A 25807-nucleotide genomic window follows, 5' to 3' on the forward strand; every position below is an offset into this window, starting at 1 on the left:
AGCCCCGCGCTTCCGGCAACACGCAGCCCCGCCGCCGCATAAATAGCGCGGAGCGACGCGGCGCCCGCAGCCCTGCCGCCGCGGCACTCGCTGCTCTGCTCCGCTCGCCCTGCCTTGCTCCGCTCAGCTCCGGCCACCGGTGCTGCCGCCGATCTCGGTCCCGGTTTTGGTCCCGCTCCGTCCCGCCGCCATGCCGTTCCTGGGGCAGGACTGGCGCTCCCCCGGGCAGAGCTGGGTGAAGACGGCCGACGGCTGGACGCGCTTTCTCGACGAGAAGAGCGGCGGCTACGTCGGCGACCTGAGCAGGTACCGGCGGCGGCTTGCTCCCGGCCCCGCTCCTCTCCCTCGCCCCGGCGGCGCCGCCAGGGGGCGCCGCGGTGCGGCCGCGCCGCCGTGGGGGGGCGGTGAGGGGGGTGAGATGGACGGCGGCGCCTCGCCCCGTCTCTTGGCCGCGGGCGGCCTGAGCAGGGGCCGCCGAGCTCCGTGGGACGGGGGAGGGTCGCGGTGCGGGCCTGCCGGTAACCCCGGGCATTGGCGCCTTACCCCCGGGCCTGCCGTAAGGCCAGAACGGGGCTCCCTCAGCCCCGGCGGGATCCCGGGGCGCCTGGGCACGGAGGCGGCTGTCCCTCCGTAGGCGGCCAGGACGTCCCTACGGCTGCGAGATGGGGTGCAAAAGCGAGGTGAAAACAGCCGCTGCCCCGCGGCCTAGGCGATGTGCCCTCGGGGAGCATCGCCGAGCGTCTCCCGGAGGTGTCCCCCCTCCCCTCCTCCTTCTCCCAGAACAACCCTGCCTCAGGCTTCCCGGCTCTTGGCCTGGAGAAGGATGATGTGTCTGAAGCCATGAATCTTCCCCAGACCATGAGTAATGTACCTTACGTGCTGCTTGACTAATCTGGCTGCAAAACATCAACAAAACCCCCAAGATGGTGAAGCACCGCGGAGCTGTGTGGTGTGAGCAGGAAGCCTTTGCAGCAGTGTGGGTGTATGGTCTCTGGCCAGATTGCTCCTGTCAACCAAACTTTTCTTGCAGAGCTGCATCTTGTTTTCAGCTGTGCACAGACAGATTTGAGTTTGCAACGGGGCTAAGGGATGGGTCAGGAATGTCCATGACAAAGGGATGTGGAGCAAACAGGGATTCACTGTGGATCTCAGCTGAGGTGTTATTGTGCAGGGAGGTTTATGTAGCAGGTCTCTATCTCTTGCTTTCTTTTATGCAAGCTGTAAATAAGAATCAAGTTTAGAATCCGAAGCATCTAATTTGTAAATAGGTAGAAAAATGTCTGGCTGGTGCTAGTGTGATTGTGTTGGGAATACTGAGTTTGGCACAGGTTTATACATCTCCCATTAAAAACTGAGGAGATGACATACTGGTCGTGGCCTGAGGTCCTTGCAGTGCCAGGTCCTGGTTCCCAACTGTTTGACCTGTCAGGGTGCCTTGGAGGAGTGTGTGGAAACCTGGCAGTACATAAACAGGGGAATAATCTGCCTCCCATATTGGAATTTGTCCACTGCTGTTATGAAGGTTTCACATTACAGAGTCATTCAGTAGGAAGTCAACAGTCAAGGGTGTGCTGTTGACATGTAAGATTTAAAGCAGATCTGTCTTGAGCTCTTGGGCTTGGATTCTGCATCTGCACGGGGCATGTTAAACTGGGCCATTATTAGTTTTGTGTAACCCTGATAAAATACGAGTTTGAACATTTCAAAACCCTTTCTTCCTTACTGCTATACTCAGTTCTCAGGTTTCAGTCCCCCCCAGCAGAAAGCAGCATGGGTGGGGGAAATGTGCAGCTGAGATGATGTGCTCTTAGGTTTGGGTTGTTCTGAGCCAGTTCCTGCTGATCGAAGTGTCTGGTTCCCTGAGCTGATGTTGCTGTGAATATTGTCCACCTGCGTTGCTGCTGCTCTTCTCCCTCTGCAGTGTTGTGGTGGAGCCCGTGGGAGTGGTGTCATCCCTGCAGCTGCGATGCCCTATGAGGAGGCATGTGGAGTGGGAAAGGGGAGCTCATGGTGCTTTGAAGCTGGGGGAGATTTCCTCCCCCTCTGGGGCCATGTGCAGGTACCAGAACACCCATATGGACCCTGCTGAAGGAGGCTGAAACTCTGACTTGGTCACTTGACTTGTGTATGCTGGTGGTGTGGTCATGCTGACAGACAGCAGATGGGAAACAAGGAGCCTTGTCTGCAGGTTTCATTCCTTTGCAGAACCCTATGCCAAATAGCTGTTGGTGTGAGTTGGTATGGTGCTTGTGTTAGTTTTTTGAGGCTAAAAAGTGTAAACACAAAGTCTGTAGAGGAAGCAGCCTAGCTGCGTAAGAGCCCTTGTGGCTGTGACAGAGGAAGCTTGCCCAGTGCTGTGAGCAGCAGCATGTTTCAGTGCCTGCTGGAGCTCCAGGGGTGTCCCAGTGATGGCAGCTGTGAGGGACCCTTTGAATTTAGACCTGCAGCCAGCCATTCTCCCATCCCTTGCAAGCTGCTAGAGCAGTAAGGGTGGCTCTTCTGTTCTCCTGGATGCATTGCCTGGCTTCTCCCCAGCACCTGTGAGCCATCCCCATAGCTCTGGGCTATATTCTGTGTGCAGGGGGGCCTCTGCTGAGAGCTCCTGGTGGGTGCTGCCTTTCCATGCCACCCCCAGAGATCTATGCTGTGGTTCCCCAGGGGATTCTCAGTTTCTGGTTGCTGCTTGGATCTGCAGAATGTGGAGATGTTAATGCACAGCCTCTTTATAGGTAGTCTTTCATTGCCCTCAAAGGAAGATATGGGGTTATAGCTCCCTTCACTAATAATATAGTTACAGCAGAGCTCCAGCAAAAGCAGATGATGGGTAGTCTTGGACAAGAGATTCTGGCTGTTAATTTGTATAATCACTGTTGTGTGGGGTTTGGAAAACCACCAGCCAAGTCTGAACCCCAGCTAAGCTTTTTCTGTAAGCTTGAAAGAATATTTTGTAGGGACTCTTTTGTTAATAAATATCTTGGGTGTGCATATATATGTTCTCGGAGATGTCTAAATATGTCTTCCTGTAGAAGTCTGACTGTCTCAGAGGAATCTACCACCTACAGTTGGAGGTTATGGTGTTACTTAAGGATAGAAACAGGTTGAAAGGGGGAAAAGGATACTGCCCACTAGTGTCCCAGCACAACCTGTGCAATTTGTATTCCCTGCTCCTGTCTGTTATGGGTATCTTACCTAGGACAGAAATGCAGCACCAGAGGCCCATTTAAAAATACCGTTACTGGATGCAAAAACTACACGCAGACTTTTCGAGAGAAGCCTGCAAGGAGGCTGCTTTGAAGCTCACAATGAAAACCTGTGTATTTTCTCTCCTTGTAGGAAACATAGTGTACAGCAGACTGCAGAAATAAACAGAATCCTTGCTTTGTGTCATTCACAGCTTTTGTAAAAAGGATGATTACAACAAAGAGAATCTCTTCAACAGCCTGAACTATGATGTTGCTGCCAAGAAGAGAAAAAAAGACCTGCTGAATAACAAAGCCAAGATTCAATGTAAGATGTCTATTTGGGCCTTTTAATAAAAGTTGCAGCAAGAGAATGGAAAATGCTTCATATCTATGGCTTTTGCACTGTGCATGAAGAGTCTTCCAGAGTATCTTGAAGGGCTTTGTGCCCATGTTTGACCTAAGTAGAGAACTTGGATACAGTTTAATGTGAAGATTTATGCCCCTGTTAGTAATCCCTGCTCTGAGGAGTTATGCTTGTGTTGAAACTTTTGTCATTTGTCTTTGTCAGAAGGAGGGTAATTTTTTCCTATGGTACATTCAAATGAACCAGTTCCAGATTTTTCCCCCTGTAGACTTCCTTGTGCACAACATGCTAAATTTATTCTTCCTTCCATATACATGTTGAGCACTAATCTACATTACTGGAGGCTACAAGCCTGAATGTGAGCTTTGATCCTATCTCTGTGCGCAGAGTGCGTGAAAAATGAAATGAGATTTCGGCTCACTCAAAACAATGGAAGGTTTGAAATCTTTCTATATGTGCAGCAAGCAGCCAGGATCTCAGAGGGCACACTGTGGGAGGACTCAGGGGGAACCTGCAGGAACAGCAAGGTCTGTGTTGGTCTGATTGCAAGATAGGTGCAGGAGTTAGATGTGAAGGCTACAAATGTAAACATACACAGAGGAAATGAGTTACAATTCCCACACTACTATTAGCTCATTGTGCATCCCCCAGGATTTCGGAAACTGATGCCAAAAGTTGGCCCCTCAGTGCATTTGGTTCTCTGAACAAACAAATGTTACCATGACAGTTTTTGGCTGGATTCTGCTGTGACCTACTGCTATTTAAAAGAGCCTAATGCAGGGTCTGCATGCCTGTAACTGAGACTGAGTTTGTCCTTGGGCTCACAGTACCAGGCAGGAGTACATTGCTTTACCCACTCTTAGGTGGAAAAAGACTTCAGAAGCACAGTATTTCCTTTAAGGAAAGGAGTCTATTGGGACAGGGAGAAGAATTTTTCTTACACTAGCTGTTGAATTGCCAGTGTGGGATAGAAGTAGGCCCATGTGAAAATGGGGTGAGATAAGGATTGAACAGCATAACTGCTTACAGTAAGGGCTTTTCTACAGACCAAGTTAGCAGCATGTGGTGGGTACAGGGAAGCTATTTTGGGGAGTGGATAGGACAACTCCCATTTCTGAGGGAAGGGAGGGGCAATTAGAAATAGGAAAATTTTGTTCCCAAATAGTTTTTTCTTTTTTAGCAAGTTAGCTGCAAGCACAAGCATGCTCCTCTGAGCCTGACCTCACTGCTAAAAGCACTCTCCCACATGCCTGGTGTCTCATGACATTTTTGCTCAACTTCAAATTTGACATTCAATCCCAAGACTGTAACCAAGGTAATGAATAGTTAATAAAATCAATAACAACAAAACCTGGCTGTCAGCCATGCTTACTGTCTGGGACCAAAGAGGAGGTGCTATGGTATATCTGTGGTTGGCAGATTAAACATTTACAGTCTTGAGCTGTGTCACTGAAACAGAAGCTGGTTCTAAGGCTCAGGGCTTCAGTCTCAAATGAAACAGTATGGAAACAAAGCAGCTCACAAGTTGCTAGTTTTGGTTTCAAGTGTGGTGGTGTAAACACAAAATAACTTCATTTGCACTAAAAGGGCAGTGAGTGTTATGAGTAGAACAGAGATCCACCCCTCTGAAAGGTGGAAGATTAACTGAGCAAAATGTCTTTGTCCAAACAGATTTCCACCAGGAGAAGTGGATCTATGTTCACAAGGGGAGCACAAAAGAGGTGAGTGCCTCTATAGATATGTTCTTTGTTCCTTTTTCTGCTGTTTTTTCCAAGCAGTGGAATATCCTGTGCTGATATAAATCAGCAGAAGCTCTTAAGAGATAAGTGGAAGATCTGGCTTGTGACTGGAATTTCAGTAATGATTTTAAGCCCCAATCAGGGAGCCAGAGCTTGCATTACAAGGCTTTGTACGTGTGTTTAAAATATGACTTGTTTGCTTCCCTCAGTTAAAAAAAAAAGGCCATTTGCAGACCAAGCCATAATACTGTTCTTGGCTTTTACCCAGTACAGTCCTAACATGGAAAATCATTGGAATTCATCACAACGGCTTGCTTGCGCTTATGGAGGGAATCAGCCATACGAGACCGCTCTGAACTTGTGCTATATATTGAACCCCGGGAATGCGTGCCTCATTCTCACCCATAAATTCATGGGTCATGAGCAGAGCTTGGGTCACTCTTGGGAAAGTACAATAATCTACACTGGCCATGCCCACTCTTGATGTCAATAAGCGCAGCTCTGCAGGAGGCAAGCCTGCCTCCTCTGGCCCTGAGCTGGTCCTGTGGTTTGTACCCATTAGCCTGCTATATTGAGTTGCCCTGTGTCATGTCGTCTTGGTGCTGTCTGGACTTATGTCTGCCAAAACGTGACCCAGACTGTTTTTCCTTCTCAGCGCCATGGTTACTGCACCTTGGGAGAAGCCTTCAACCGACTCGACTTCTCCAGTGCTATCCTGGACTCCAGGCGATTCAACTATGTCGTGAGGGTGAGTGAAAGGCCAGGGTTTATTTTTCCGTGATGGTTGTGGAGGCTCTGAACTGAGCACTAGTTGGATGATAGGAAGCAGAGGCAAAGAAGAGAGGTCCAAACATGCAAGTGGGGGTGCTGGGCTTTGCTGCATGAAGTAACTGATGAAAGTTGTGTGGATAGATGCCCAAAACCTCCTCTTCAATCTGTTAAAATGGAGAGGGAGGGAGGTGGTGGTAACATAGATGATGGGCTGTCCTTAGCCTAGCATTCCTACTACTTTTCAGTTGTGAAATTCACTTCTGAAACCCAGTAAACTTAGTTTCTAATTCCTGAGTTCTCAGTTCAACTTCTAAATGTGATTCTTGTAGACCTGAAAGGAGTATGGGCTTTCTGCAGAGGCCACAGAGCAGTGGGGGACCTCTTTGCACAGGCTGTGGAGTTTTGTCTCCATTGAAGTGATACAGGAGAGACTCTGGGGAGCTGAGCATTTTGGGAATGGGAAGATGGGCTGAACCTCTTGGAGGCACTGGTCTTCTCTGTTAAGGAACATGGTTGCTCTTAATTCTGTGTGACAAGCAGCAGTTTCAGTGGGTGAAGCATTTGGTTAGTCCTGACACCATTAGTTGGTAGGAAGGAGTCATCAGCCTCAGGTTCCCCATGTTCTTGGCTTTGCATAACAGATCTTTTGGTTTTGGGTGGCCAAGGGAAAGGTAGTGGTTGGGGGAGCTACTGTCCTGAGGGCTGCAGATGCTTGTTTGTTTATGCACATGTGATCTGCAAATTGATCTCGAATTTCAAAATGCTTATCAAGGTTTGGAATTCAATAAGCTTAAAAAGAAATCTGTTATTAACTTGAAGCTGTTTATAAACAGCTCCTTTTCATGTCTCATCAGCAGTTGATCACTGGTGAGGCACCAGCTGTTCAGGTTTTAGATTCTGAAGCAAGCAGCATTGGTATTGCTTTCCCTTTGCAAAGTCAAATGTCATGAAAAGTGTCTAAAAAATAATCTGAGCGGGCTCACCTTAGTTTGTTCACCTGTTGTCTAGGTGAACAAGGAGCATGTGAAAACCTCTGTCACCCTGGGAGGGGTACAGGCATTGGGGGTGATTACCCACCTGCTGTGCAGGAAGGGCACTGGTAATCACTTGGGTGTCCCTCTGCAGAGGTGGTGGCGGGGAGTGGGGATGCTGGGGGAGGCAAAGCTGGATACAAGTCCATGGAAACTCAGGCTGTCCTAGGTCTGCTGGTCCTGGAACAACTTGTTTTCCTGCTTGTGCAGAGGTGGTGATCACCAGTGCTGAGGTACTCCGTGTTTTCTGATACTGGATCTATATATACACACAGCTGTGTTTATCTCCAGGGGGATTGAGGAAGGAACACTTCATACCAAGGCTTATAACCCTTTAGTCAAATATAAAGGACGAGAATAGAATAAAACTCATATTTGGTGCTCTGGAGATCCCTTTGACAGACTTCCTGTCTTATGAAAATGAAGAACTCCAAAGACCTCTGCTAAGCATGGCCTCGGGTCATGCTATGACACTTGATGAGCTTCTGCTCGGCCCAATGTGGTGGGTGTTTCACATGGGACTGCGATGATTGAGCAAAAGCCACATTGACTTTTTTGAAGAGCAAACTCAAATTTTTAGTGAAGATGGTATGGTCTGGTGGGGAGGCTTGAGCTGACCTTCTTCCTCCTTTTTCCCTTGAGGTCTTCATAAAAACATTCCAAATCTGCTGTGTATCCAAAATACCAGTGTTCTGTGTGGAAGTCAGCATGTGTCCTTGTTCCTACAAATTACCTCCGTTTTAAGCTTTTAGGAGTAGTTTTCCCCCCAGTAGTTTTAAGGATACAGTGCTACTGAGAAGTATGAAGCTTTCTAATTGAGGCTGACTTGTGGTTTGGCAGGTTAAAGAAGATATTAAACCTGGTACCATGGATCAAATATAAAACTGATGTCTTAAAATGAAAGGCTTGTATCGGCCAAGTCTCTGGTGGATAGTAGCTCATAAAATGCCTTATGTGCCAGATTTACTCATTAAAAGGTCTGCCTAGATGTGAATCTTGTTCATGGTCCTTTACAAGTTGCAGGCCTCCTAGAGCACACAGATGAACAATCTGTCACATGGAAAATGCCTTGAACATTGGCAGGCAAAACATTTTTCCCTTCCCTCCCTTGTTCTCTCTAGTTCCACCCATTGCTCAGGGTATCTGATTAATCTCACACTATTTAGTTCATCAAGCAAATGTTTTCTAAGGAGGAAAGTTGAGTTGGAGGCTGGGGGTGAACATGAAGATGTCTGTGGGGAAAGAAACAGCTGCAGGCTTGGGATTCTGCTTGCTACACCCAGACTTGCCCTATAGAGAAATAAGGTACATCCGTGCTGATAGCAAAATGGGCTTTCAGGCTGAACATCAACTAGCCTTTCTCAAAGCATTCCTTTCTGAATTTCTCTGAAGTGCTACAGTGTTTTCAGTGCTGATTTTTTTTGTTGTACAGAAGTGTCTGCTGCTTAAGATATACCCAAACTAAATTCTTGGGGTTCCTAATGGTGCACTGACAAAACGGGCACCTCCTTCAAGTGAAGTGAGCTGCAAGAAGCTTGGCAAGTATTTTTCATGGGCAAATACCATCAGCTGTAACCAGTGAGTTCATGTAACTGAAGCAGAAGAAATTTTCCTCCAACATCAATCTTGTCTTGACAGTCTGCTGATATAGTGCTGGAAGTGCTAAGTATAGGTATTGGTGCCATGACTTCGTCCTTGTTGATCTTTTAAACTACAGTATCTGCCTACCTGTTACAGGACAATGTTCCCTTTTTTGACTCAGAGGACCCAAACTGTTCTTGGTCTTGAAGGAGCCCTAGTTTCTCTGGTCTTACAGATTTAATGAAAAGACTGGAAGTGTTCGGTAAGCATAAGTAATATGAGCAGAGACAAAAGTGTCTGCAGCCCAGAAGTTGTTGCTTCTCCTTTGGGAACACTCTGTTCAGATGACAGTGAGGTTTTGCAGGCTGTTTCCCTCAAAGAGATTTGTCATATGATGGTTGTGTAGTAATGTCTCAAGGGAAGCTGCTGTTTCTGATCAGAAAAGCTTAGGTCAGGTTAAGCCACATGGGCACAGCTCTTCAAGAATAAAATGATCTAGACACTGTGCAGCCTGTTAAAGTCTCTTAAATTTGTTTCTTAAGGGTTTTATAGCAGTTAGCTCTTGGAGTCTTAGATTTATGTTGTGCTGAAAGAATATCAGCTCAATGCTGTCTCATGGAGATTTGTCAGCACCTGCACTGTAAATCATTATAACTTGCCTTGCTCTTGCTCTATCTCCCAGCTGAAAGACAGTGTGACATTTCAGCCACAAAGTGAAGGACTGAGAGCAAATCAGAGGCTAGAGGAGGAATTTTTCATTGCAATACATTTGTTTAAGCAATCAGATGTGAGGAGCCACATCCCCAACCAGGAGGACCTTATGGATCTTCACAGGGTGCATGTCACGGTTTAACCCCAGCCAGCAACTAAGCACCACACAGCTGCTCACTCACTCCCCTCCTCCCAGTGAGATGGGGAAGAGAATTGAAAAACAAGAAGTAAAATTTGTGGGTTGAGATAAGAATGGTTTATTAACAAAAGAAAATAAAATACAATAAAAGATAAAACAATAATTGTAATGAAAAGGAATACAATAAAAGGAAGAAAACCCCAGAAAAGACAAGTGATGCACAATGCAATTGCTTACTACCTGCTGACTGAGCAGTGATTTACCCCCAGTCAGCTCTCCCCAGTTTATATACTGAACATGATGTTCCGTGGTATGGAATATCCCTTTGGCTAGGTTGGGTCAGCTGTCCTGGCCATGCTCCCTCCCAGCTTCTCTTATATACCTGCTTGCTGGCAGAGCATGGGAAACTGAAAAAAATCCTTAACTTAGGATAAGTGCTACTTAGCAACAACTAAAACATCAGTGTGTTATCAGCATTATTCTGGACTATATCCAAAGCACAGCACTGTACCAGCTACTAAGAAGAAAATCAACTCTATCCCTGCTGAAACCAGGACAATTCAGTTCAGCTTCCCTATAGCTGGTTTGGGGTATTCAAAGGGGGAATTTACACTTAAGTGGTTTCAAATTTGTGATTTTAATCATTGCAAAGAATTTCCCTTTTTAAGGCAAAGTTATGTCCTCCTGCTCGGTGCTGCAGGCCTGCTGAGGATTTTTTGGCTCTGTGTGCTATAAGCCCCTAGCTGTGGGTTATTTGGGGCATGAATTGCCTGTGCATCCTGGTGTTGAACTGAGACAGTGGCAGAAGTGCCATCTGGCTGTAACAGGTCTAAGCACTGCTTCACGCAGTAGTCATGGGTGCAGAGCAGAGTGTTTTCATGGCCCTGAAACGGGCCCCTGTTCCCTGCCACATGGCACTGTTTTGTTTGCCTTTTTTTTTCTTTGTGCTTATGGGAGGAGGACCCGCTCTGCTCCCAGAGCGAAGTGGCTCATTCCACGAACTGCTTACAACAACTACTAATGGGGTTTGAGCAGGAGCCCCATCACATCATGGCGGGGGGCAAGGAGGTTATTTGCTGTGGAAGATGCTGCCTCCTGCCAGCTTTGCAGAGGCTCTGGAATAGCCCACTGCATCTCTTGCCTTTTCTTCATGGCTCTGGCAGACCTCAGAGCAAATAAAATAGGAGTGAGGTGGTAGGAAGGATTTACAGGGGAAGCTACCAGGTGACATTTTTCAACTTGTAAGGAGCTGAAAGAGTGAATTCAGATCTAATTCCCCGTTTTCCAGAGGTGTTGCAGACTTCCCAGCTCCAGCTAAAATTGGCTGGAATGCAATCCCTTAGTATTTTTGAAAAGCAGGCCTTTAAAATTGCTCTTAACCTTTTCCTGTGCACTCTCTCCTACCATCTGTCCCTCTGTTGAGTGTGGGCTGGACTTAATACAACTGCATCATAACACACGTTTGCAGCTCTCCAGCCTTTTTTGCCCTACTCAGCATTAATCTGAATTCATCGGGCTGCTTTTAGTCTGTATTATGCAAGTGGCAACATTGGGGTCTACAGCATTATAAAAAAAAAAATCAGTTTGGCAGTCTGTTAACTGAGACCATACTCTGCTGGGTCTGTGCCAACACTTGGAAGACCCTCAATGCACTAAAGCATGTGGGGCGCAGATGTATTGCTTACCTGTTTTTTTGCGTATTATTAGAGCAGAGAAGAATAAAAAATGTCTTTTGATTTGGAGGGCTAGCCAGTCACTTCAGCCAGTAGTCCCTGGGGAGCAGAGTAGTCCTCGAAGAATTCACAACATAGTTTTCATATGGAATTTCATCCTGTGTTTATTGCTGCAGGGGAAGGGAGGTGACACATGATAGCTGAGCTGGTTCACTGAACATAAATTGAACCTTGATAAACACAGACAAGGCAAATTTGAATCTGTACCTTTGACTAAATTAATTTTGTACCAATTTAGTGTTCTTCAGGGAACTGAGATTTTTATCCTTGTTCCTCTTAAAAGAATGGCCCTGGCGTCTAGCTCTTACAGTATTGCATTATATGATGCTTATCACTGAGTGTTTTTTGGTGTTTTCAGTAACGGGCACAACACTGCTAACACCCAGCCTGGAGGAAGCTGTCTCTGTGCCAGTTCCAGAACGGTGCAATCTGGAGACAGCAGTTGTTTGTGCGCAGAAGAGCTGATCTGGGTGCATGCAGTGCCTAATGTACAGATGGAGTCTGGCAAATTGATCACTATAATCAAAGGTCTGAAGGCTAAATAGTTTAGTGGAAGCAGAGTATTACAGACTACTTTGGGATGCTGATTATTTTTTCTTCTACTTACTCCTTCAGTATTTCAGAAAAAGACCTATAAAACTTCCCAAGCATCTTGCAAACTGCCTTGTTTTTAAGAGTATCTAGTTATTGCGGTCTCAGTTTAGCTGATAGAGCAAGAAGATCCACTAACGCCTGTGCACAGAATATTACCCAGCTCTCCTACATCTCTTGTTTCCCCCAAATGAGCCAAGAAAACAGGCAGCCTGCCCTTCACAGGAGTTAGTGCGAGTCTTTTCATCTTGTTTTCTTTCGGTCATGCGAGGTGCAAGATATTAATAGAGTGTAAACTCAGAGCCATCTGATGATGGTGTTGGTGTGGAAATTAAACGGAAGAAGTGATCGGTCATTCTAGGTGCCTTCACTGCTCCTAACTGTCAGTCACATGCCAGTGGCCTAGGCAAGCAGAGCAGGCGAGCGACTGCAGGAATACACCTCCCTGAGCTCCCTGCTTCATGGCAAGCTGCCGGTGACTTTTTGGATGCATTCCTGTCATTCTTATAGCAGGGCAAACAGTTCAGCTCATGACTTATCAAGTCTTGTCAAAAGCCATCTTAGTTACTTGACACAAGTAGTTGCACCTTCTCTGGATGCTCTGCAGTGCCAGCAACAGGATACCGTAGCTGCAGATGATAAAGGATTAATAAGCTAGTCATGCGGTAACGTGTTGATTGATTTGTAGCATAAAAGGTTTTTCCTTTCCTTTCTAAATTAAAACAGAAGGCTATGTACATCCAAAACAAATGGACTGACACGTGGACAGTTTGTGTATTTATATAATGCTGGGGGAAGGGAGGAAGGCTTGCAAGATCACAGGCCACATGTTCTGCAGAGCATGATCTGTAGGAAACTTCCACAGCTGTTCTTGTGGTGGTAGAGAGCTGGGAAGGAGAGGGCATCTTCCCCGTGGGAAATACTTCCTTTAGCAACTGCAGCGCAAATCCAGTGTTCAGCATGTACACAAGTCAGGAGATCAGTGCTGGGAAACAAATCCTAACTGAAAGTAAAAGCGAGATTTCCATTAGGAGCAGTTAACAAGTAAACAGGACAAACAGGGAAAGGTGGTTTGGTGTTGCAGATGTAAGAGCTGAACAGGGGAGGTAAAACTTGGGGGAATAGGGGGAGTTTGTTTTTAATATAGTACTTAACCTTTCTGTCGTGGCGACAGCACTCTGACAAAACCCATGCAACCCAGCAGTTTGACGTAAATTGTGGAGTCTGATTCTCATTAATGCTCCATCAATAATATTCCCATCCGAACAGGCATTTGCTCGTGTTCCCTTATGACACTGCTTGTTTATGCCCCAGTGAAGGACAGTGACGTTGGCCGTTTGTTGTTCCCTTGGTGTGAATAGATGCTGTCAGTCAGAGCACTGCTCTGTGGTTTCTTTGCATCTCTGAACCATGAAGTCAAGTGGTTTTTTTTTCCCCCCTGAAGATCATTAGAATGCCTTTTTTTCTCCACCCCTTTTGTGAGTGTGATTTAATTATTTGGCCTCTGCTCTCCTTCCCCTTTGCATTAGTTTGCTCTGTCGTTCTGTCTCCCATTTATTTTCAAGCAGCAAACAAGTCTCTGGACTGTTTTGCTGTGTCATGTGACCAGGAGTCAAGATTAGAAAGGTATCTCCGTGCTCTAAGGCTTGCAACTTCTATTTTTATCCACAGCTGTTGGAGCTGATAGCAAAGTCTCAGCTGACGTCACTGAGTGGCATTGCCCAGAAAAACTACATGAACATTTTGGAAAAAGTGGTGCAGAAAGGTAAGAAACGGAAACAGTGAGGGGGAGGAGTTGTCTGATTTAATCTGGCATAGTCCATGTGAACCACATCCTCAAGAACAGTCAGGCAATGCAAGATGGGTGAAGAGGGGCACCACTGCTTATTTCTGTAGTGCAGTTCCACTTTCCCTCAGTGAAGGACTGTAGGGGGGGTGGGAAGAAATATCTGAATTCTGGTAGGTATCTGAGAGGCGATTCCTCCTTCTCCAACTTTCCTCACTACCACCCCTTCTACATCCTACTGAGTCCTATTTCTGACTGCAGAAGAGGTGGCTGCTCCTGCCCCCAGCCTGGCACATCTGCAGTCTCTGCTGCCGCCTTGTCACCAGTTTGCTGCATCATCAAGTGCTCCCACTGCTCCGGAGGAAAGGAAAGCTCGAGGGCTGTCTTCACCTGCTGGGGGGGCTGAGTTATGGTTGAGATGTGGTACTTCCTGATGCTTTAGCTCTGTCTGAAGCCTGGGAATTGAGAGCACCTTGTTAGTGCATGTATGCATAATGAGAAAGGAGATCCTGAGCTGTCTCCCTGCACATCAGCTGGGGTAGATGGGGAAGAGGTGCACATAGATAACCTCTTGCGCATACCAGAGGGGAAAACTGGCTGGTTGCCAGCGGCTGGAAACGGGAAGTGCTGCAGAACGGGCAGATACCTCATCTGCTTATCCTGGGAGGATCTCTTTCCATCTGCTGTCTAACCTGCTATGCCTGGCTAATGTTTAAGTGCTTTCCTCTAAAAAGAAGAGCGCAGGCTGAATTCCTTGGCCTGTGAGGTTATAGCAGATGACTTGCCTGAGAAACATGTAGATTCAGAAAAGGATTTGGGCAGTTCCCATTTTTAACCTTTACTGTTCTTCCAAAGTCCTTGAAGATCAGCAGAACATCAGACTAATACGAGAATTGCTGCAGACCCTCTACACATCCCTCTGCACGTTAGTTCAACGAGTCGGCAAGTCTGTCCTGGTTGGAAACATCAACATGTGGGTGCACAGAATGGAGAGTATTCTCCACTGGCAGCAGCAACTGAACAACATTCAGATCACCAGGGTAAGCACAAATCCTGAAAGCTAGAAATAATGTGGCTCCTTCATGAAACCTCATTTAGCAGCTCTCATTTAGGTGACTGCATCCCACTGCAAGCACAGAGTGCTGGGGAAGGACCTGGAGTTGCCAAAACCGGAGGCATTTGTAGCATTACTTGTGTCCCTTAATTCAAACTCAGTGTACGCTACCCAGGATTGTGCTCCCTGTTACTAGTCACAGGCTGTGGCTTTGACTCTTTAATGGCCATGAAGTGCTGTGCAAACAGTGCTGGGCAGGAAACCATCTCCCCCTCTTGAGAGAGTCTTCAGAGACTAGGCCTCACTATGGAAAGTCAGCTTGGTCTTTCAGACTTCTCAAACTGAGAAGCTGCCTTCAAAACTTGTTTATCAGATAGTTGAGGTTTAGATTTGTTTAATCTGTAAATTAAATGCAAATTTCCAAATAGCTGCATAACTTCATGCTTCCTGGCTGAAAATATGAGTGATTCTTCCAGTAGTCTGGAGCTGCCTGTTCCAGCCAGACAAGTCCCGCTTTCACAATGTCTGTTTTTTCAACAGCATCTGTGGGGATGGGAAAGAGATGTATTAGCTGATAAATTCATAACCTGGCTTTGCATAGGAATCAAATCTGAACTTGCTCCACTTCACAGAATCACAAAAGGGTTGAGGGTTGGAAGGGACCTCTGGAGGTCATCTGGTCCAGTCCCCCCTGCTCAAGCAGCGACACCTACAGCCAGTTGCTCAGGACCATGTCTAGAATGTTTTATTCCACCTCGAGTGGTTACTTACTCCACAGAAGTGCTAAAGCTTTACCCCAGTGCTGATCTCTGTGTTGGTGTGCTCCTCGTAGGATTTTCTGCAGTGAACCGGACTGTGAAATTCCCACTTGGGCAGACCAAGCCGTGGCCCAAGGAAATATAGAAAGCACGTTTTTCCCTGGTGGGTCAACCCCATTTGCAGAGGATTAAGCAAAGGACCCACTTTCATCATTTTACATGGCTGTGTTCTCTGGGAACGCCAGGAAACAATTTCCCATCCTTCAGTTAATGACAGGCAACAGGATGCAGGAGATGAACTCCGGGAGGTCCCAGGGAGTTTGAAGATCTGCAAAAGCAGCAGTGCTTTATCTGATGGTGGTCTCTGCACCACCTCTGCTGTCCCATCTGGTGTGCAGCTGTTGCCATGGGCTGCAGCTCCCTTTGCCTTGCAGGGGAGCACTGATCCAAATGTGGGATGGCTTGTGGAGCACAGCAGGTCTGTGAGATGGGGACTGTCATGTGCCTGGGCACTGCCAGGGTCAGCTCCACCCAGGCATCTGCTGCCCTGAGTGCATCACAGGTCAGGACCTTCCTCCTGCTGCTCAACGCAGTAGTACAATGTAAGCTTTTCCCTCTGATTTAAGGGCTCATAAAACACAGACAAGCATTTCAAAGAACTCTGCCTATCTAGACAAAAGTGCATCAAAATACTGCTCGTGAATGGAACTGCCTTTTATGCATACTTACTTACGTGTAGGTTTACAAACACTTTTCTAAAATAAATAAAATAGATGTTAAGCTTGCAAAAAAAATTCACACCACTGAAAATTACTCCAGATCAAGCTAGAACAAAACCAGCTGAGTTTAGAGGAAGGAAGAACAAGCTCAGCTTTGTAGCCAGTTACTTACACCAGAAGCACCCAGTATGCTTTTTCGGAGGGCAGGGGGTGGGGGGTGGCGGGGGAAAGTCTTGCAACAGCCAAGACCAAAACCTTTAAAAAAAAAAAAAAAAAACAAACACAAAAACCCAAACTTGCAAAATATTGTGTTAGAGCTGCTTTAAAAAAAAATCTGTCCAGAAAGTGACAGCATACTGATCTGCTCTGATCTAATCTGTGTTCTTTCTCCAAAAAAAGTAATGTTTGAAAAGTCCTGGAAAGGAGTACTGAGGGAAAAGAAGTAGCAGATAAGTCTTTGGCCCTGACTCAGAATCTGTAAGGATTTGCTTGAGTCACACTGGTTTCTTCAGAAATAGGACATAAGCATGAGCTTTTGGGTTTTTTCGGCCCAAGAGCCTCTGAGCTTAGTCTGGTCTGTTGTGCCCTAGCAAAGCTTTTATGTAGAGAGTGTGCAGGAGAATGCTAGAGACAGGCTGGCAAGGGGTATCAGTGGGAGGTGATCCAAGGCTTCAGTGCATTCTTCCTACCTCAAAATACGACCTCAGTTTGCACTGATGGGAGTCGAGTCTGGACTTCTCGATTGTACCAACGAAGTATCTACATGTAACCAGGGAGTATGCTTATAACTTAACATTCAGCATGCAGCACTAAAGGTGTCATGGGAAGAAATGTCCTCTGGAGATGGCAGAGACTGTTCACTCTTCCTGGAGGGGTTGTTTCAGGCCTGTCTTGCTGGTGGAGATGGCCAAAAAGGCCTTGGTTGAAAAGCTGTGGTCCTTGCAGGTACCGAGCAGTGCTGCATGGTCCAAGCAGGCTGGTCACTGGGGCACTGAAGGAAAGGTGGGAGCTGTTTGTGTACAGACATAGTTGTGCCTGTGGAGGTTTACATGCAGTGGGGTGGCTGGAGATGGGAGTGTATGATTAAAAGCAGCCTTATGCAGTGTTCCCCTGCTGATGGCAGTCCACGTGCTTCTTGTTTGAAACAGTTAATAGCTCTGCCAATTGCGAGACGGATGCTGTGACTCTGTGACTTAAAATAGCAGCATCTCTGTGCAGGGTAAATGATAAACTTGGCACATCTGTCTAACATTGTTTCTTTGGTGGGGCCCAATCCCAAAAGCTGCTGTTTGCCTTAATAAGGCTGGGGCTGGTTTTGGAGCAGCAGAGTCCAGGTTGTGGTCCAGGCTGATGCCTTGCTCCCATGTGTGCCCTGGATTTCCTTCATGTGCAGGACCTGCATATCCATCATTGTCATTTTGTCCTGGAGCTTTGCTGCCATGTGGACTTGCAAAACAGTTTGTGTAAACCAGGCAAAGGTGGATGTGGGGTGAAGGTGGCTTTAGGCTCCTTAGTCTAGGATGTGCTTTGGTGTGGCTGAACAGCCTGGAAAACCATAACTGCGGCTGAGGGGGAAGGGGCAGGTCCTTTGGGTGTTCGCAGAGGAAAAGTTAGCCTTGCCAGCAGTGATCTGACAAGCCATGCAGGGAAAAATCCTGCTGTGGGTACTCATCAGCCACTGCTGCGGTTACAGCAGGAGCCTGTGATGACATAAACTAAAGCACATGTCAGAAGAGTATGAGATTCCCAGCAATGTGTGCAACAGGAGGCTGAACTTGAGGAGTAATGTTGATGTCCCTCATGGTGGAGAGACCTGGATGGTTAAGAGCTGATACCGCAATGTAGCCAATGTCCTGCTGGTGGTGGTGGTTCTGGGAGCAGTCCCATGAGTATGGACATGGGGCAGACAAAAAGGGGAGAAGGACTGCAATTCTAACTACTATAATACAAATACATGTCTCCTTCCTTGTGGATATCTCAGAATGTTCTGAGGCAGAAGGTCAAACATCTTTATGTAAAATATCTCCTTATTCAGAAGAGACAGCTGCTGCTTGTTCTCTGTGACAAGCAATGCTTAAAAAGCAGTAACTCAACTGCAAGCTAGAATTGCTTGGGTTTTCAGCTTCCTGTGAGCAAAGTTTTGTATGTCTCTTCCAGCCTGCCTTCAAAGGAACCACTTTCACAGACCTGCCGTTGTGTTTACAACTGAACATCATGCAGCGACTGAGTGATGGGAGAGACCTGGTTAGCCTCGGTCAGGTGGCTCCTGACCTGCAAGTACTCAGCGAAGACCGATTGCTGTGGAAGAAACTCTGCCAGTACCACTTCACGGACAGACAGGTACAAGGAGTTGCTTGTTGTACCCCAATAGCAAGTGAACACACACAGCTAGGACACTCTTACTTGACTACCTCTTGGATCTAAAGGCTGTGCTGAAAGCTAATAACACAGGCTGGCATGAGAATGGCTGTGTAGATGATTTATGTAGAGGGTTTTGTGCTCATGAGGGCATGCCACAGCAATGATTCCTGAAATAGGAGCCTGAGGAATTAGTCATACGGTGAACTTCAACCCTAATCCAGGTGCTAACAACTGCAAGTCATGCAGTTGCTCCTCGCCCCACGTGTGCAGGGAAAACGTGCAGGCAAGCTCCAGCAATCACCCTGATGTCTCAGGGACTAACACCCTTGCAGAGAATCTCTGTGGATGCAGTCCATGAGCAATGAGTCATACTCTCTTGCCCTTTAGAGCAAGAAATCCCCTCTGAGCTCTTTCATGAGTGACAGGACAGTATGTGGAAAACAGCCCTGCCGCTGCCCACGTTGTACCTGTGTTAGCATCTTTGGCCCTTTGCAGGCTGGTAATCACCTGAGGTCTTCTAAACTTAAAAACAAACAAACAAAAATACCTCTCTCTGTTCATGGGCAAATGCCTGGGGTGTTTATATCTGATCTCTGCACTTCAGGGACCATGTGCCAGATTCCTCTGCTGACTTGGCTTTATGTGCTCACTCTGGATCTGACTTTGGAAGTGACTCTGGGGAAGTTATTTCTCTTAACAAGTAAATTCAAATCCAGGGTCTGCGAGTAAGGAACCATAAAAGAAAGATGGGTGTCTCCCAAGCTAATGTGACAAATCACTGACTCTTAGAAACCATGAATAAGCAAATACTTTAATTTCTGAAACTGTTAAATGCACCTATACTCATTGTCCTGCCAGCCAGAAGCAATGGCTAAAATAGCATAAAATTGCTCCCAGGGTTTCAGGCTTTCATACAGTAATGTTCATTAAATGAGGATAGACCCTGATAACGGTATCAGGTGAGGCTGTTACCATCAAGACACTGGTTACAGCTGGATATTCAGAGCAGGAACTTTCTTGGTGTTACAAGGGAACTGTTATGGGAGTGGCAAGGATGACACTTAAGCGAGGGAGAGAAGAATATGAGTTGGAAAGAACAAATGATTTTTTGACCTGCTACAATTATGATTATTTTTTCTTTAAGATTCGCAAACGGCTAATCTTATCTGACAAGGGACAACTGGATTGGAAAAAGATGTACTTCAAGCTCATAAGGTGTTACCCACGGAAGGAGCAGTATGGTGACACACTGCAGCTATGCAGACACTGCCACATCCTCTCCTGGAAGGTATGAAGTGCTGGTGGGACAAACACAGCTGGGGCAGGAGCCACAGGGCACCCAGTGCTTCCTCTGATTGGAGCTGGTTTAGGGTGCTGCAGTTTATTTGCCTGCATAACCTAGTGTTTTCCTACATCTTAATCCTCCCTCAACTGTTAAGACCCTTTCTCCTCTGTGCTTCAGAGATCCCATCTTTACGTTGAACATGAGTAGTAGCCAGAGAGGAGGGAGATGGGTATACTCTTAGGCTGCCTGCAGTAAATCATCTTAACACTGCCAGCAACTCCTACCCATTACGTGGAGGTGGAGATCTTGGCAACAGAATTAGCTGGAACAAGAGTTGATGGCTACAAAACAGCCCAGGACAAAAATCTGCTGGCCACTGTGGTGATATCCAAGGCATGTGTCTGGGGTTAAACTTCTGTAGCTGATGGTAGGCTCCAGCCTCTCTTCCCTGAGAAAAGGGGAAAAAAATGAATTGGATCTTTGCTGGTTTTATTGCCCATGACTTGTCAGTAGCCCCTAAAACACGAAACCCCGTTTTGAGCTGTCTGCTTTGGCAATAGTAGAAATATTATTCTGGGCTCTGCTCTATTTGCAAGCAGGATGTCTGGCAGAGGGCAGTGCTAGGTTGGCTGATGCTTTGGTGCTCTTTCTGCAGTCTCTCTAAATTGAGTTGTTTTTTCTTTTCCCAGGGTACTGATCACCCTTGCACAGCCAACAACCCGGAGTCTTGCTCCACCTCTCTTTCACCGCAAGACTTTATCAACTTGTTCAGGTTCTGAACTTGGGTCACTGCAGCTTACGTGATTTTTACAGGACACTTTATGTCACTGAGCTTGGACACTCCATTTGTAAATAGTGTAAATATTCATGTTTGTTCGAAGCTCCTGAGTCAAGGAACAAGAGGATCTTGGAGACGAAAGGTGAAATTGCTCACTGATGCGCAGCACTTAAGGAGTACAGACTTCCATAGGACCGGTGCATAAATGCAGCATGTTGTACAGAGTCCCTTTTTTATGATCAAAGTACAAGATACAGGGCAAAAAACTTCATTTTTTGTTTTTAGAAGTTAAAAATGAATTTGCCCCACAACCATTTGAGAACTCTTTTGGTTTGTTTCTAATAGAGAGAAAGCAATATGAGGCTAGGACTGTTGAACTGTTCCTCCATCTGGTTTTATTTAGCATACATATTTATAAATATGTTTTAAAAATATTTATGAAAAATATCCCTGTGACAAGTTTAATACTTTTGTTTTTAAAAAGGACACATTCTGAAATACTTAGGATAGAACTCTAGCCTGCTTGCGAGAGAATCGCAACATACCACTTTCTACCTCTAATAGATTGAGTACCTTTCAAACAAAAATCCAGTGTACAATGTGAACTTTTGTATTTTGTACAATGATTTAAAGGGAAATGTTTGTGATAGTAAGCATCTTTTCTTGTACTAATGCTTACCTCTTTACATTCGTTTTCTTGCTCTACTCAGTGCTTGAATGCCTAGATGATAGGCACCGTATACATACCTAAGACTTTACTCCATCCTCTTTTAATTTGTTGGTTTTATGAAAGACTAAGCAAAAGGGAAGAGAGAAGCCACAAGGATGAAGATTATCTAAAAGGGAGTAAATTGTTATAGAGAAACAAAGGACTGTATTTAATCTCACAATGTAAATTCGTATCAACTCCACTAGGAGTTAATTGCACTGGTTGAAATCCCAAATGAGGTTAGAATCTGGTTCTTCAAGCCCATGTTTTCCAAAATATACGCTGCTCTGTATTCCCACTGCTGTCAAGTGAATTCAGTCATCTTGGAGCTGGTAAAATATAGGGAGAACTGGGCTGTTGAATCTAGTGAAATGATGCGGTTCTTTATTCACTGGGAGACTGGCAGCATCATGTTTAATTTCAGACTACTGGAGTTTAGGGTGATGAGCGAGACAGCATGAAGAAATTGGTCAGTGTTTTCCTGAAACCAGCAGTCAGGACTGTGGTAATCAAAGGATTTCCAACATGGCACTTGACATCTTTGGTTTTCATGCCAGTGGCAAAGACCCAGCCTAGTCCCTTCTGCTTCCAGTGCTTTATGGGATCTTCTTACACTAGCCTATAGCTAAATTTTCAGCCCTGTGGAGTAAGTGGCCATGATCTGGCTCACTGTCTCCTTTTTTGCATACAATGCTTCACTTTTCCTTACAGTGGAGCTAGAAGAATCCAGCTCGTATATAACAATTTGAAAACCTGCAGTGGAAAGTTTTTGCTGTTTGCCAGTAGATTTCCTGGATAGCACTTTCTCTGTGCGTGATGTAAGCAGGATACCTCAGAAGGGTAAATATTTAGTAGGTTGTGTGTGACTGTACAAAGAATTGTGAGGAAGAGGAGTACTCAGGACAATTCAGGAAGAACTACTTGAGTTAATTATTGTTAAATATTCTGTTCCTTTTTTTATATTTTTATAACTGGCTTTCAACACTTTTCTGCAGCTGTTTATATTTTAAAATAGTTGACAGTATTTGCATTTTTGCAAACTAAATCAAATCACTTTGCATACTCTTGGAAGAGACGCAAAAAGGGAAAAAGGCTGCCTCTAGATGGAGCAGTGGAGAAGTGGGGAGGAAAACAGGGAAGATGCTGACAAGAACTACCCTTCTGCCTTCCAACAGCAGTCCAAGCTTTTGCTTTTCCAGAGAGCTCTCTGAGCCTGTGCCACCCTTAGCCATGGCCAAGAGCTTAGCACTCTCCAGAGATGAGGAGAAAATGCGTGCAGGATAGGGAGCTTTGTCTAGGTGTTGATGCCCCATCCATCATGGGGGTCCACGTGGAAAGCGTAAGCCTGCTGATCACATTCAAGTCAACTGAAAGTGATTTAAAAGCTGTTACCTTGGAAAAACGAACTTGTTCGGGGGGATGTTTGTGAGTGGAAGAGGCCAGTTTCTGTTTTCATTCCTGCATTGATGGCAGTGAGTAGATGAGGCTAAAATCTGTCTTGGTGTATGAGGACATTAAGGACAGAAACCTGCAAGTGAAGTGTGTAAAGCTTTTCCACTGTATTTGGAGATTCTTGTAGCTCCTTTGTCTAGCAGTGAGGTGACCCGTGCCCCTTGACATCTGTTTCCAGCTCTGACTTTGGGTTGGTTTGTTTCATAGTCTTGCCTCTGCTGCCCATAGTGAGCCAATGTGTTGTGATGGAGAGGGAACAGTATTTTGGTATGACATGCTGGGGGTTCTGCCTAGTCTGAGTCCATGCTTAGAAGATGACACATCCACTGTGAGATTGTGACACTGGGTGAATTTTAAGCTCAGGTTTGAATCCAGCCTAGTGCATTCCCTGCACAGCAAGACAGAAAAAATCTCAGTGTTTAGTTGCGATTCAGGAATGTTTTGGCTCTAGTCATTGCCTCTATCAGCCCTTCACTGGTTTTGAACGAAGAGTTTATTCTGTGTCCCCTGCCCAGAGAGCATGGGTCATGCTGACAACATACTTAATGTGCAGCTGAGGCTCCTATTTACAAAACTTACTTCAATTAGAGGGGGTTTTTTATTTCTTAGCACTGTATAATCTTAGAGTCAAAGTGCTGAAGATTTGTTAATACATACAGACACTCGTGTGTTGCTCATGTGAGGTCCTGAGATGTTGCTGTCAGTGTCCAGAGCAGCAGAAAAACAAGCAACTACTGTACCAGAGAACAAAGCAGACTAAACAAAAAGAAACAGAATAAGCCTCATTCAGTTACTGCCTCAGTCATTACCCTCCTGATACAGCAACTGTCAAGTAAGACCTTGATCTCTTTGGGAGACTTATTGTTTCTCAAGTAGCTGGTACAGGGAGATATTGTAGTGAATTCAATACTCTTGTTTTCTATTTAAAATTAAATGCTGTTGCATCCAAATACCTTAGTCTAACCCCTTATAAACAAAGACAAAGTGATCAGTATTTTAGCAATGCAAAGGCATCTGCTTGGCTGAGGATGGCAGAGTAACAAAACTGACAGTGATAACGGGCTTCTAGGCAAGATGGTTTAAGGCTGCTCTCGCACAAAAAGGACCTCTTTATTTTAAGACAATTGTGGCAAAGCTGTTGTAAAGGGAAAACAGACTTTTACTTGTATTTTGGAAATAGAATGTTCTTTTCAAACAGCATTTCACCTTCCAGTTAGTCAATGCATGGCCATTAGACATGCATCAGTTCTTATGCTAGTAAAAGAGGGGTTTTTTCCTCTCTTTGGGGTTTCTTCTCCTGCCAGCATATCCAGAGAAATCTCATTATCTTCAGAGGATGTGTTAACCAGTGCAACAGTGTGGAACGTGGTTCTGTGAAGAGAGAAAAATAGATCCATGCAGGGGAGGAGGCTTAGGAAGGGAGAGATCCCAGAGATCTCTGTTCAGCTTTCTAGAAGAGGCAGGTGTTTGGACTTTGTTTCAAATGTGACAGCCACTTCAAGAGGCACAATTTCAGCTGTACATACCTTAAGCCATTATACTAACTATGGTATGGTAAAGTTTGATCATAAAATGTGTGTACCTCCTCTTATATTGTTTGGGTTTCTTTTTTTTAATTGTGGGTGTTTCTAGATCCTTTTCTTTTGTAAAGTGATTAGGAAAACTTGTATTGCTCTGAAGACATTGCTTTATATGTAAACATTTAATTGCACCCTGCCACTTTCTGTATATGGGAATATCTTTTTTATTATTTTTCTTTGCCTCCAGGTTTTGAACTGTTTGTGTTCCCATTTCTGTTTGACTTCAATTATTCTTGAGAAGCTATCACCTTCTAGGACATATGCAGGTACTAAACCAGCTTTTCTGTCCCGAAAATTCCTTGGCCCTCAGTAGCTAAAATTTGATTTAGAACAGGAACATTTCAAATCTGTTACGTAGCTGATAAATCAGATGTGCTGTTTCATGCTTATCTCCTGCTCAGTACAGCAAACCAGTGTTGTCCTCTGCAGTTGTTCTTACAAACCTGTGGCACAACTTTCCCATAGATCAGCACCTTGCCAAAAAGACATAGCTTTAAATTAAAATGCCACTCTTCCTAGCTGGCCTGTTGCAAAAACATAGACCCTGTGGAACTGATGGCTGATCAGGCTGATCAAGACTCCCTTTTTACAACATTTGGGACAACAAATCCATCTTGTCCTCGACACATGCAGTCTCTAGTATGTTAGTACCTTGAACACCAGAGAGGTTCTCCCTCTGCTGACCAAGCATTGCTGCTTCTCCTGGGAGGGCAACCAGGCGTGGAACTTGCATTTCTTTAGCCATCATGTGCTGCAAAGAATGCTAACAGGTCTGCTACCAAGAGAACATTTTAATTTGAAATAGAAAATACACTCATCTTTAGGAATCTACAGTAATTATAAATACCTACTTATATATGGAAGAGAGCGTGTGTTCTGTTTTGTTTTTCCTTAAAGTTGTAACTAGAGATGATATGAAGTGAAAGGCATCCCTTATATAAGATTTCTGTTTAATATTCTTGTGTGGTTAAAATCCCTCCATTATAAATTTGCACACTTTTTTCTTCCCTTGCATGTTCAACTCTGATTTTTACAGCTGTTCTGTGCAGACAGTAAGGTATTTTTGTAAAACATTTTTGACACTGAATTGCAATAAATGTTCAAACAATGTGAACCTCAGAGTTGGTCGTCTTGTTTCCAAGTTGGTGACCTTATCAGCCTTGAGCTTCTGGTGACTGTAAGCAAAGACTTCTGCAGGAACATCCAGAACTCAGGTGGCTGTGGCAGTAGAATATCGCAGATATAGAGCTGTTGCTTCATTGTACCTCAAAGGAAAATGAGGTGAATGGAGCCCTCACTTCTAGCAAAAGCAGTGCTCACATGATGCTCATGCATCTGTACTCTCCCAAAGCATGAGAGTGATTGTTGCCCCAAAAGGGATTACCAGTGCTCACACTGGTCTAGTAGCTTCAACTCCAACTTTTGTGGCTTACAGACATGTTGTTTTTCTGGACATGTTATCCAAGTGATTTTGATTTTTATA

General features: G+C 45.3%; 1 protein-coding gene across 2 annotated transcripts; it reads left to right on the top strand.

The window, feature by feature from the left end:
• The first annotated feature begins 3 nt into the window (after nt 1-3).
• FBXO32 (F-box protein 32) lies at nt 4-25438 on the top strand. 2 transcript variants are annotated; one of them, XM_074898470.1, is made up of 9 exons: nt 4-306; nt 3395-3507; nt 5218-5267; nt 5941-6033; nt 13514-13607; nt 14484-14668; nt 18317-18499; nt 19665-19808; nt 20495-25438. In XM_074898470.1, the coding sequence occupies exons 1-9, from the start codon at nt 191-193 to the stop codon at nt 20582-20584; spliced, it is 1068 nt and encodes a 355-aa protein (XP_074754571.1). In that variant the 5' UTR covers nt 4-190; the 3' UTR covers nt 20585-25438. The 2 variants fall into 2 exon arrangements, with proteins under 2 accessions (XP_074754571.1, XP_074754572.1); XM_074898471.1 differs by lacking the exons at nt 13514-13607; nt 14484-14668.
• The last annotated feature ends 369 nt before the right edge of the window (nt 25439-25807 follow it).

This window comes from Athene noctua, chromosome 2, assembly GCF_965140245.1.
Source record: "Athene noctua chromosome 2, bAthNoc1.hap1.1, whole genome shotgun sequence".
In the NCBI taxonomy this organism is placed as follows: Eukaryota; Metazoa; Chordata; class Aves; order Strigiformes; family Strigidae; genus Athene; species Athene noctua.

Bases quoted from the DNA above. Each gene is read 5' to 3' on its own strand.
- FBXO32 (XM_074898470.1), top strand. From the start codon at position 191: ATGCCGTTCCTGGGGCAGGACTGGCGCTCCCCCGGGCAGAGCTGGGTG. The intron at 13,608-14,483 runs GTAAGAAACGGA...GTTCTTCCAAAG, and splicing joins GGAAAAAGTGGTGCAGAAAG to TCCTTGAAGATCAGCAGAAC. The intron at 18,500-19,664 runs GTACAAGGAGTT...TTTTTCTTTAAG, and splicing joins ACCACTTCACGGACAGACAG to ATTCGCAAACGGCTAATCTT.